Raw genomic sequence first — 13243 nt, forward strand, 5'->3', positions numbered from 1 at the left:
ATTGGTAGCACTAGCAACCTTCTCAAAAGCGGCCTCATCTAGGCCTTGGTAGATGAAGTAGAGAGCCTTCTTGTCTTTCTTTAAAGTCTCTCGTTGTTGCGCCGTACGAATATCTCTATCTTCGGCTTCTACATAGCCTCTTTCGACTATGTCCCAAATATCTTGAGATCCAAGCAACGCCTTCATTTGGATACTCCAATTCTCATAGTTGGTATTGGTAAGACGAGGAATGGGAAGCACTCCGGTAGCCATGATCTTGCTCTGATACCACTTTGAAGAGGTGGATGGAGGAGAAGAATATTGTAGTATTTTTCACTAAAGAATGAAGAGGACTTTTCTCTATATTAGATTTCTTCAATTCTCTTCATTACAAAATGACTCAAATAACAACCCTTTATAAAGAGGATTTTACAACCCTTCAAGTAACCTCTATACAAAATACTAAGAGTCATATTTATGAATGACACTTCGGTTTCATTCATGAAGAGGAATTCTAAGTAACTTTCATAGATAAGATAAAAGGTCTTTTTGGAAACACAAATGTCTTAAATAATATCTCTTGAATCAATGCACAATTAAGTTTATCTATTTCCAACATGGACATCTTGGAGGAAAAGGTACATTCAACCAACCTTAAGAAGAGCATGAGATCAATTGTTAATGTCTATGTTTTGGCATATTTAGTTCGAGCAGAACAAAAGAATTTTCATTCATCGACCGGCATCCATTTTTTATGTCCTTCAAAAAATCTTCCACTCTTTTTATCTTTGGGAACACCTAGTGCTGGAGAAAATGATTGAAGGACACTGTCAAAATTAGAGTTGCATCTTCTCTTTAGCTTCACCTTAATTTTCTTCTCTTCCTTTGTATATCTTCAAATCTTCTTTCCTTTTGTACATGTACTTCAAATTAATTAAATTTAGTGGGAGAAATACCTTACTTCCTCCACATGCCATCAAAAACACCTACAAAGCGAAGGAAAAAAAAACATTCTATACGAGGGATTATGAAGCCATGTGAAGACCAAATGTGCAGTTCAGCACCGTAGTGATTTATACTATAGTTAGCAGAGTCACAAACATCGCAGAACCGAGGGAGAGAAATGTGACGGTGAGGGGTAGGCTTCCTTTATCCTTTCGTATGAAAAGAGCTTCATAAATGGGCAAATGGATGGCCACCACCAGCCCGCAGAGAAAAATTTGAATGAATAATGGCTCAAGACCCATGATTCCCCCATCTACCACCAGCCTTTGGAGTCCTCCCACCAAGCAAAAAAGATTCAGCATTGCGACTGCTCCTATGATAACAAACATTGAGGATGACGATCCGAATTCCATAACCTCCTGCTCGTACCTTTTCGAGGCATCGCCATCAGACACCTTTGCTGTGATTGCGAACCCCATCTTAGAAATCCGCAGCAACTTTAAGATGGTAGCAGTGATGCCATAGAGGAATGAGGTGGTCCTCCTCAATATCCACATCCTTTGAAAGTTCCACCATCCAGCCAATGTGTCACCACATTGCAGTGATTCGACGAGCCCATACGCATGCTTCCCAATGGCGACACAGGCAAAGGACATGAACCATGGGCTCGTGATCTAATTTTGACATCAGGATATTTGTGTTAGGATTCGTTCAAACTTGCATGCTTGATAGAAGGGAAAAAGAGAGGCATATCCGTACCTTTGGGAATAAGGAGATGCCTTTGAGGAGGCAAAGGGAGGGAATCACAAGGTAATAGAGTGTAGGGAGTGAGTTCGGAGCCCAAAAGCCAAAAATGCAATAACACATCTGAAGTCCTAGCTTGATTTTGCCACGACCAAGTATGAAGGGGCAGTACTTGGAAAGAAAGATTTGAAAATGCCCCTCGCTCCATCTTTTGTATTGCACCAGCGATTGTGCTAGTGTTGTGGGAGCAACACCTAGAAAGGCTTTTCTTGGAGGATTGATATAGCCGGACTTCCACCCCCTACATTGAATTAATAGGCCCGTGATGACATCCTCCACAGCACAGTCATACTTCAGCCCAATCTGTATAAAATGAAAGATAAATATATAGACAGACAGACAGAAAAATAGATAGACAAAGAGAGAGACCTCTTGTCCCCATTGGGTGTTGTGCTCATAGGTGCAGGTAATAAGAAACTTTGCTCTCTCTTCCAGTATGCAAGCTCTTTCTGCCATTTTCCTCTGAATGCCTCTCTTCCAGTCTTCCTTGTAGTCTTTGCTATTTTTCCTCCCACAAAGGATCTCTCTTCTGTGGAAGCAACCAGTGCCAATATACAGAGGCCCTCCCCAACTATCAAAGCCAGGCAACTCCACCTTAAGAGACATTAAAAATGATTTTGTTACGAGCTCCGTGTATGATTTGATAACAAAATCCATATAATTACTTGTTTGGTCTTATGCTCCATACTGGATATAGCTATGATCACAACCAGTACAAGACTAGAAAAACATAACTGAAACCTCGATTTTGGTGAGCCTCTGGTGGTACTAACCTCATTGCTCACAATGAGGGAATTGCCATAGAGATCATTCTTGGTGATATTATGAAAATTCTGGGGATATTGTACAAAGCCAATGTCATGACCCCTCTCTTCATCCAGGAATAAGCACAATGCATGTCTGATGGACTCCGAGTTGTTCGAGTACATGTCGCAGTCCATGTTAAGGATGATCGGGCTGTTGCTTATCTCTGATGACACCCTTATCTGTACATCAAGTTGCATTATTTAAAGAGATTTTTTTTCCATAAATTTAATTTCAAAATCATAATAAGGTTGCGTTATTTAAAACAGAATTTTTATAAATATAATTTCAAAATAGTAACAATAGTAACAGTACCAAATGCTTACAGGCTGCTCTGATAGCAAAACCTTAAGATTTCAACCATGATAAGCTAGGTTAGCTGTTCGAGTCTCAAACTAGGTGCAATATTCAAGACCCATTTACAGCCAATTCTATATTGATTGTGTTATTTCTTCTAAAAAATGATTTCTTGTGTTATTAAATCTACTATTGAAGTCAGTCGTCTAGAAAGGATGCCAATTCCATATTGTGGACTGGTTAAACAGGGGATATTAATCGAACATCTGATTCTGCTACCTACTTTCTTTTAACCCTGAATCTATAATCTAAGCCCAGTGCATACAGGGCTCAACTAACCACAACAGGTCTGAAAGCTCATTCATATGAGGGAAAAAAGTAAAGAAAGAAAAAAGGAAGCAAGCCTAACTCCCAAAAATTGCGAGAAAAATCTAACATAGTTATATTACCAACGCGTTCATAGCCCCTGCTTTGAAGTTATGATGATGTTGAGGTCTCTTCTCTCGTGCCATGTACACCAAAGTTGGTAATGCATTTCCATCGCTATCTATTGAACATTGGTCTCTCCCATCAATTAAGATCTGGAAAAAGCAACAAAGAAAAACAATATAATTTGCTCTAGATGGACATTTCCTACTTATGCTCCAAAGATCCAGAGCACATTTTATGATTTCACCAATTAAATTTCCTACTCTAGCAATACATTAGATTCTTTACTACAGAATTGAACCAAAATGCTCTTCCTACAGGCCATCAAAGAGTTCAAACAACAAGTTTAATTTTCAAATGAAAACTTTAGAACTTGAAGTCATGTCCCAATTATCCCATTCTAAAATAATTCAAAATTCTACATAGTAATGGTTTTCTCTCAATAAGATCTTGTTTTGTTTTTCCAGTGCCAAGTGTAGCAGTACCTGAACGATGGGGGGATGATTCCGTGAAGTCATCCCGGAACTCCATTCAGAAAATCTTTTATTTGCTTTGAGTTCTTCAGGGATCTTGCCTAGCATTACCACCAAATCGATGCCATCTACCATCTCTTCATAGAGATTCTGCGGAATGGAAAATTATCATGATAAATAAAGTTGTTAATTTATTTTATATTAAGTATTAAGCGCTCTTTTGAATGAACAAAGCTTTTTTAAAACAACGAATCAGAAATTAAGGTTGAGCATGGTCCGGCTACTAGGCCAATATTTTTAAAAATTGAGCCATGCCACTTGTTCATACTATTACCTTCATGGAAGACCATTCAGTGGGGATGCATGAATCGTGGGGGTCGCATAATTTAGAAAAATAGGCGGCTGGCGACCGTGGTTCCACATTATATTTCTTGCAAAATGGAAGCCAATGCTTTGCAAAGCGAGATGCTTCCCAAAGGGCATAGAAGGTCAGAATGGACCCAGCATCATCAGAGAGATAGACACTTAGCTTCTCAGGAGGGTAATTGTATGCCATGGCTGATAGAACAGTGGAGATGACCAGGATGGGTGGCTCTGCAATAGGGTCCGCAGTGCACACGAATATGTCCACATTTGGCAACTCAGCTTCTTCTCTATTTCAAATGATAAAAGGAAATTATGCATCAATAAAATCTATCATGCATATCAATGCACAATTTATGTCGATCATAATTTCTTTTTGGAATACATGGATGATGTAGTGTGGAGAAATGATCTAACATAGAATATTTTTTTCTATAAAAATGAGAATGTGATAAAATCCAGCCAAAATCAAGTAAGGGCTACATCCAAATATAGATCCTTAGTATCAATGCCATATAATTTTACTAGCTAAGTTAGCTAGCTCCATTATGAAATGGCATGAAATTGCATTCGCATTATAGGATCTTATTTTGTACTTCTTTATTAGATTTTTTTCCTTTTTTTGAATGGAGGGATAAAATATTTTGGTCATGTTCAAGTGAGGTTTCGGGATGAAACAATTTTGGCCAAGGACCAGTCCTTTTTACACCATGCTATAGTGTATTTTTAAAATATCTGGCCCAAACTATAGTGCTCCAACATTTGTGAGGAGTGTTATACTTATAGATTCAAACACAGCTAAGAAATAAAGAAATGTTGTGGTAAGATAGGTTTTAACCTAGTTGGCCTCCTCTCCTTATTTGACAAATGAAAGGTATAAAGTTCAATCTTAGAACTTAGGTAGTGGTATTCGCACTCTATGGGTAAAATGTAAAAATAATTAAGCTGGCAAACTTATTAATTTTTGTCGCAATGCTCTGGATATAATTTTGCTTTCATCATAATATTGGCCAAGCCTTCTCTTATCCTACTTTTAAAAGAATGAAAAGATTTTGGTTATGCAAGCTAGACTCCAAAGTATAAACAAGGGTAAAACCACAAAGATGGGTTAAGGCTTATCAATTCTTGTCCTTCACTATGGTTGGATTTGTTAGGAGAGAATTTTTTGATTAGAAAATCTATGTTATAAACAAAGATAAAATAACATCAAGATAAATTTAGATTAGCATAATAGTATTAGGTCCATCAATTGAACCGGAGTCCAACCTGAGAACATCTTAAATTTTATTTTGATCTGGATATTTCTTGAATTATTTATTTAAAAATAGTGTTGGAAATTTAGTAGTATTTCCTAACTCCAACTAAATATAATATTTTTTAATATTATTTTTCAGAATAAATTTTCCGTCAATCAAATATAGTAAAATTTATGTTTTCAATATTTCTTAGATAAATAATTTTCAAAAATAATAAAATTACTCTGATATATTTCAGCCAAACAAATCCTTATACATCCCTTGGTGGCTGTCACATTATTGGAGAGGAACAGCTGACCATTATACCACCCAATCTGATAATTTATTGTGTCTTGTTTAACAACCGTCGATAGAATCAAAGCTATCAAGAAATTTACAACTCTCTAGAGTGGCACATGGCGTCGACCATGTCACCGCTTAACCCAGCCCCACCCACCCATCTCTCTCTCTCTCTTCCCCTGCATCAATCAAGAGTATGCATCTGCGCCGTCGATGGTTACCATCGGATGGCAATAACCACTGCGCTCCTAAAGCCAGTCACTCGGCTGGACGTAGCCTCCAATCAACAAGGATGATGAGAAAAACCCGAGGCGAGCACGCCATCATTGGGGCACAGACCTTATCTACTTGGCTATTGCTTGCAGTGCGCAACGAATGCAACGTAAATTTTATGTGGGAAAAAGGCTAATTAACTGTAGACCGTGCATGATATGTGGGCATGTTCTTTCCTTTTTCTTCAAAAAAAAAAAAAAAAAGATGAAAGAGAATTTTACCGCTGAGAGAGCTTCTCGGTGTGAGTGAAACGGTAGATGGGGTTCCAGCGCACCGACTGAGTGATTATCCAGTAGAAGCCGAACCAAATCTCGGCTGCAAATATCCCCATCCATGCCCATCTCCCTTGTTCTCCCCATCCCGGGGCATGAGTCGCTCTATAGAACCAAATCGAACAAATGCCCGCCAACATCGAGCATGCAAACAACTTGTAAGCAAACCTACCTTTTGCTTGCTTTGTTTCAAAGAGAGCTTCATAACTCTCTCCCATCGAGATCCCTCTCTCTCACTGTCTCTCTCTCTCTCGCGTTTGTGGCCAACGGCCATGAGATAAGTTGGTTATATATAGAGCGTGGTAAGAGGCAAAATTTAATATGGCCACAGGTCAGATTAATAAATTCTTATTTCAACATGGATAATAAGTAAATAATTTCCTTCACGAAAGTGTGGATAAAAAACCCGCCACGTATCCCTTCTCGTGGAAAAGTAAAAGTAAATGAAAATCAAGAAAAAGACAAACTAAACCATATCTAAGCTGGCAGTGGTAGATTTAATTAATTGAAAAATGCTTGTTGTTTTGTCGGTATATATTTATGTTCTATCAATACACATCTCAGGCCGAAGTAATAAATAATTAAGATTGTTTCGTTGTTAACACATAGTATAAGTTCAGATAATACACACCCACCTCTCCATTATACTTTATCCATGCTAAGTTTGACTTCAGGTACCTTGTGAAGACCGTCAGTGATGAGCTCAATCAATTGCCCATGGCATTCATCCTTGACAGGACGTAAATGATAATGCCAACTGGCACCGCCTTCAAAGTTTGACTATTTTTTCGATCTTGATCATGAGATTTGATAGGAAGAGACGAAAGGTGACAACGAGCTGTGACTAATCAGTATAGTTCTTAAATCGTTGGAGGTAGGCTGCTGCCTCATCGAGTACATTGGGTCGGCTCAAATTATATCACGAGTGCTCTTGATCTATTTTGATCTTTTATTAAAATTTTATTATTAGATTCAGACCTAATCTAATAAAAGCTCAGGTTAGATCGGATTAGGTCAATGGCTAAAATTTCTGACCCTTCAGTTAAGTCGGATTTATGTATAATCTGGCCTCAATCTTAAAAAAAATAGGTCAAGATCAGATCTAGATTGTAATGGGTCGGGTGTACATCAGAATTGGGTTGGATCTCTGTCTTAATATAAAATTTATGCCATTTGATAGTACACAAAAAAGTCTTTTTCATTCCTCTGATATTTATATATAAGAAGAGACTAGAGGAATACAGAGTTAGAGACCCTTAAACATCCCTGTGGGCTCTGAAAGTGTACTGGGTTCGGATCGGATCGGATCGGGTCGTAGGATGGAAAATCCAAAATTGTTATTGTTACGGGGGAACTCAGCCACCATGCCCCACGTGACCGACACGCGCGCCCAAGAAGACTACAGCTGCCCCTTGATCCAGTAACCCGACCCCGAGTCGGATATCTTCGGCTTCGCAGCCCGACCCCGAGTCGGCTGCCCCTTGATCCAGCAATCCGACCCCGAGTCGGATATCTTCGGCTTCGCAGCCCGACCCCGAGTCGGCTGCCCCTTGATCCAGCGATCCGATCCCGAGTCGGCAACCTCTCGACAACGACAGGCTGTTCCCCTGAAGCACGCCACGACCCTCTGTCCCTGCAACGGTCGTATCCGGCGCTGCTCCACGATCTCCTGTAACAGCCGTACAAGGCGGAGCTCCACTACGCCCTGTCACGGCCGTACCCAGCGCTCCCCCACGACGCCCTGTAACGGCCATGTCAGTGGCAACTCCATCGTGCCACACGATGACCAACCCCCCCGAAGGACCCCCCAGCCTGGTATATATGCTGCGGGGGGGAGAAGGGGGGAGGTAAGCAAGAACTTCCAGAGCATTCTCCTACTACCTGCAATTATCTCTCCTTCACCTCCAATCTCCTCTGACTTGATCGTCGGAGGGCCCCCACTACCCCAGTGGTGGTGCGAGGCTTGCTTGCAGGTTTTCCGGTGGAAGGTGGAGCACAATCAACACCAACCAAGGCAACTCAGACGGAATCCCGTTCACACCGCTGTGCCAATCGTTCTCGGTTTGGACCACCAGCAACAGTTGGCGCTAGAGGAAGGGACCCGAATCTTAGAGCGATCGTAATGGCACGGCGAGGTGGTCGTGGAGCTTCCAATGCCTCCGGTCGCGGGGCCTCTCGCGCCTCCGGCCGGGAGGCCGCTGCGTCTCCAACACATTCTCAGCAACACTCCACCGTTCCACCCCCCATTCAGATGGTCGAAGCCGCTCAGTTCGACCAGTTAGCCCAGCAGGTTCGCACCCTCGCGGAGGCGGTGCAGAACCTGCAGGGTGTGATGTCTCGGGCGCCGCAGCGGGCCCAGGAGCCGCTGCTCCCTGAGCGCTCACCTGTCCTCCTTAACCCGCGCTCCTTCCTCTCCCATGGGGAGGAGCGCCGGCGCGAGGAAGATTCTCGAGCACGGTCCATTCTGCCGGGACCGTCCCATCGGAGCTGCGCGGGGTACGAGAGGCGGGCCCGGGCGCGTTCCCAGACCCCCCAGTCCTCAAGGAACCCGCGCTCTAGTCGGTCCCCCTCTCGGTGCTCCTTGTCTCCCACCCATCGGTCGCGCTCCCTGGACCGGCGGGTGGACGATCTCCACCGACAACTCCAGGTCCTGAAGGGCCACTCTAAAGATCCCTTCGCCGACTTGGAGATCTCCTCCCAACCGGCGCTTGCCTCGAGGATCCTGCGGACCCCGAATCCGCCGGGGTTTAAAATGCCGGCGATCGAGCCCTATGACGGGGCGGCGGACCCGCGGGATCACGTCGAGAGTTTCAGGACCCTTATGCTCCTCCACGGAGCATCAGGTCCTCTCCTCTGCAAGGCTTTCCCGGCGACCCTCCGTGGCCCGGCAAGGGTGTGGTTCGCCGGCTTGGAGGCTAACTCGATCCAGACCTTCGATCAGTTTATCCGCCTCTTCATCACCCATTTCGCCGTCAGTAGCCGGCGGCGACTGGTCTCCGACTCCCTCTTTGATGTCCGGCAAAACGAGGGAGAAAGCTTGCGGGATTATCTTACCCGCTTCAACAAGGCTACGTTGGAAGTCCGGAACCTGAGCCAGGAGGTGGCTCTTTCAGCCCTGAAGCGTGGCTTCCGAAAGGGCAGACTCACCTTCTCCCTGGACAAACGCCTGCCGCGGAGCTTCCCGGAGCTGTTGTCCCGGGCGAACCAGTATGCGGACGCCGAGGAGGCGGCCGCCCACCGGAGCAAGGAGGCCGCCGAGATCCCTCCAAAGCTCGGGAAGAAAAGGCGAAAAGAGGCACGCCAGGGGAGGAGCCCGACGCCTCAGCGTCGGCGCAGAAGCCTGTCGCCGGCGAGGAACCACGGCGCCCTACGCCCTCGTTCTCCGCCCCGACGTTTCAACCGGTACACTCCTCTCCTGACTCCCCGAGCCCAGATCCTCATGGAAATCAAGGGGCGGGAGGACCTCCCGGTCCCGAGACAGATGAAGAAGATCCCTGGGAGGAGGCCCTCTCGGGCGTACTGTGAGTACCACCGGGACCACGGCCACGACACCGAAGACTGCTTCCAGCTTCGGGATGAGATCGAGGCTCTCATCCGCCGAGGGCGTCTTGGTCGATATGTGAACGACCGACGTCCCCCCGCAGACTCGCGTCCGGCCGACCCGGCCCCTCCGGAGCCTCGGGAGCAGAATCGACCCGTCGCGGGCGTGATCCATACTATCACTGGGGGCTGCCCCCGGCCCGAGAGGAACGCGGGGGGCTCGACTGAAGCATCAAGGGCAGCCGTCGCAAAGAGGCAGAGGGTCGGTAATGTAATCACTTTTTGTGATGAAGATGTAAAGGGGGTTCAGACCCCCCACGACGACGCCATGGTGATCTCCCTCACTATGGCAAACTATGATGTAAGGCGTGTTCTTGTGGATAGTGGAAGCTCAGCTGATATTTTGTTTTACGAGGCCTTCCAAAAGATGAGCTTGTCCAGACAATTGTTGCACAAAACATCCACCCCCCTCATAGGATTCACTGGAGACGCTGTCTCGGCCGAAGGTATCGTTGAGCTGCCTGTGACTGCGGGCGTTGCACCCGCAGAAGCCACGGTGCGGCTCGGGTTCTTGGTCGTCCGTGTTCCCTCGGCCTACAACGCTATCCTCGGACGACCCGGACTGAACGCCCTTCGCGCGGTGGTCTCAACGTACCACTTGCTCATGCGGTTCCCCACAGCGGCCGGGATTGGAGAGGTCCGAGGTGACCAACCGACCGCAAGGCAATGTTTCCTAGCAACTCTCAAAGGGAAGAAGCCCGTAGAAGCCTTAAGCGTCGAGTCCCTCGACGCCAGAGACGAGGTGGCCTTGCGGCACGGGGAGCCGGCCGAAGGTGTGATCGAAGTTCCCCTCGAGGAAGGTCGCCCGGACCGGACGGTCCGGGTCGGCACCAATCTCGACCCGGGAGCTCGGGCTCGGTTGGTGGAATTCCTCCGAGCCAACGCCGATGTATTTGCCTGGTCGGCGGCCGATGTACCTGGGATCGACCCGGAGGTCATTTCTCACTCCCTCAACGTCGACCCAACCCACCGACCAGTAAAGCAGAAGAAGAGACACTGTGCCCCGGATCGGATCCGAGTGGTCGACCAGGAGGTAGACAAGCTCTTGGAGGCAGGATTCATAAGGGAGGTCAGCTACCTCGAATGGCTGGCAAATATCGTACTTGTCCGGAAGGCGAGCGGAAAGTGGAGGATGTGCGTCGACTACACCGACCTGAACAAGGCATGCCCCAAGGATAGCTTTCCGCTTCCGCGGATAGACCAACTGGTCGACGCGACTTCCGGATATCAGCTGCTGTCTTTCATGGACGCCTTCTCCGGCTACAACCAGATAATGATGGCTCCACAGGACGAGGAGAAAACTACCTTTATAACAGACCGGGGGCTGTACTGTTACAAGGTAATGCCCTTCGGTCTGAAGAATGCTGGCGCCACTTACCAGCGCCTCGTCAACAAAATCATCAAAGAGCAAATCGGCCGGAACATGGAGGTGTACGTGGACGATATGCTGGTGAAGAGCCGCCATGCAGACCAGCACATCGCGGATCTGGAGGAGACTTTTGCCACCCTGCGGAAGTTTCGCATGAAGCTGAACCCAGCGAAGTGCGCCTTTGGCGCTTCGGCCGGGAGGTTCCTCGGTTTCATTGTCAACCAGCGGGGGATCGAAGCCAACCCTGACAAAATCAAGGCCATCCAAGATATGTCCCCTCCGACCAAAGTGAAGGAGGTTCAGGAGCTCGCTGGGAGGGTCGCCGCGCTCGGACGATTTGTGGCAAAGTCGGCCGAACGCTGCCAACCTTTCTTCAAGGTGTTGAAACGCCCGAAAGACTTCCTCTGGACGGCCGAATGTCAAGCAGCATTCGACCAGCTCAAGGAATACTTGGCGTCTCCTCCCCTGCTGTCCAAGCCGCAAGAAGGGGAGATGCTCTACCTTTATCTGGCGGTCTCCCCAACCGCAGTCAGTGCGGTACTGGTTCGGGAAGAGGCAAAATTCCAGAAGCCTGTGTACTACATCAGCCGGGTCTTACGGGATGCCGAGACGCGGTATACGAAGGCTGAAAAGATCGCCTTCGCGCTGCTGACCGCGACCAGGAGGCTTCGCCCCTATTTCCAGGCCCATTCTGTCACCCTCTTGACCGATCAACCGCTGCGGCAGATCCTCAGCAATCCTGAGAATGCAGGACGGCTGGTGAAGTGGGCAGTAGAACTTGGTGAGTTCGACATCCGCTACCAGCCCCGACCCGCTATCAAGGCCCAGGCGCTCGCGGATTTCCTCGCTGAGTGCACGGTGCAGGAGGCGGAACCTAGGTCGCCGGAAACACCTAGCCTCGACCTCCCGATTTGGACGCTTCACATCGATGGGTCGTCGAACCCCGAAGGTGGAGGGGCCGGGCTGGTCCTCACCAGCCCTGATGGAGTGATAGCCGAGTATGCCTTGAGGTTCGGATTTCCAGTGACCAACAACGAGGCGGAGTATGAGGCCCTAGTCACGGGACTCAAACTCACCAAGGAGCTCGGCATCCGGCGCCTGAAGGTCTTCACCGACTCCCAGTTGGTGGTCGGGCAGGTCCGTGGGGAGTTCGAAGCCCGGAACCCGACCATGCAGAATTACGTCCGGAAGGTGCAAGCACTCATTCCCGACCTCGGCAGCGTCGACATCCAGCAGGTCCCAAGAAGTGAAAATGCCAGGGCCGACAGGCTGTCCCGCTTAGTGAGCGCAGACGCGCACAACTTGTCGAGGGCGATCTACCTGGAGACCCTGGATGCCCCGAGCATCGGCGAGGCTGGAGCGGTGATGGCGATTGACCCGGAGCCGTCTTGGATGGACCCGCTTGTCGCCTACCTCGCCGAAGGGATCCTCCCTGAAGACGAAGATCAAGCTCGGCGACTTGTTATGAAGTCCGCCCACTACGTACTCAACGAAGGGAGGCTGTATCGGACCTCGTTCACCGCCCCCCTCTTAAAGTGCCTCCGCCCCTCGGAAGCGGCCTACGTCCTCGGCGAAGTCCACGAAGGCGTTTGCGGATCCCACTTGGGGGCTAGGTCCTTGGCGCACAAGATCATGAGGCAAGGCTATTATTGGCCTACCTTGTTGGAGGACTCAAAGGATCATGTACGGAAATGCGACGCCTGCCAGCGCCACGCCAACGTCCAGAGAGTCCCTTCTGTCCCCTTGGCACCAATCACTGCACCCTGGCCCTTCGCCCAGTGGGGAATGGATATCCTCGGACCATTCCCCGTCGCTTCAGCTCAGCGAAAATTTTTGATTGTTGCAATCGACTACTTCACCAAGTGGGTGGAGGCAGAGCCGCTGGCCGCTATCACGGAGGTGCAAGTCCGGAAGTTCGTGAAGAAGAACATCATTGTCCGATTTGGGGTACCTCGGGTCCTCATCTCGGATAATGGCCAACAGTTCGACAACAAGCATTTCCGTGACTTCTGCGAGGAGTTCGGGATCGAGCATCGGTTCACATCTGTGTCGCATCCCCAAACCAACGGCGAGGCCGAGGTCACAAATCGGACAATCCTC

The 13243-nt window shown here is 47.8% G+C and overlaps 1 protein-coding gene across 6 annotated transcripts; it reads right to left on the reverse strand.

Moving 5' to 3' along the window:
- Positions 1-1017: 1017 nt before the first annotated feature.
- On the reverse strand, positions 1018-6461 carry LOC120103955 (cellulose synthase-like protein E6). 6 transcript variants are annotated; one of them, XM_039118218.3, is made up of 8 exons: positions 6124-6461; positions 4066-4384; positions 3744-3881; positions 3279-3410; positions 2502-2714; positions 2098-2322; positions 1684-2031; positions 1018-1598 (listed from the first exon to the last, which is right to left on the reverse strand). In XM_039118218.3, the coding sequence occupies exons 1-8, from the start codon at positions 6390-6392 to the stop codon at positions 1053-1055; spliced, it is 2190 nt and encodes a 729-aa protein (XP_038974146.2). In that variant the 5' UTR covers positions 6393-6461; the 3' UTR covers positions 1018-1052. The 6 variants fall into 6 exon arrangements, with proteins under 6 accessions (XP_038974146.2, XP_088563192.1, XP_088563191.1 ...); XM_088707066.2 differs by having other exon boundaries at positions 1684-1969; positions 2464-2714; positions 6124-6460; XM_088707065.2 differs by having other exon boundaries at positions 1684-2322; positions 6124-6459.
- Positions 6462-13243: the final 6782 nt, after the last annotated feature.

This window comes from Phoenix dactylifera, chromosome 11 (genome assembly GCF_051530095.1).
Source record: "Phoenix dactylifera cultivar Ajwa chromosome 11, Ajwa_hap1_PhDact_Kaust_v1.1, whole genome shotgun sequence".
NCBI classification, from domain to species: domain Eukaryota; kingdom Viridiplantae; phylum Streptophyta; class Magnoliopsida; order Arecales; family Arecaceae; genus Phoenix; species Phoenix dactylifera.

Coding starts and splice junctions, on each gene's coding strand:
- LOC120103955 (XM_088707065.2), bottom strand. CDS start 6,392: ATGGGAGAGAGTTATGAAGCTCTCTTTGAAACAAAGCAAGCAAAAGGT. Junction 3,411..3,743: donor ATCATCCCCCCATCGTTCAG/GTACTGCTACAC, acceptor TGCTTTTTCCAG/ATCTTAATTGATGGGAGAGA. Junction 2,715..3,278: donor CAGGGGCTATGAACGCGTTG/GTAATATAACTA, acceptor CTTGATGTACAG/ATAAGGGTGTCATCAGAGAT.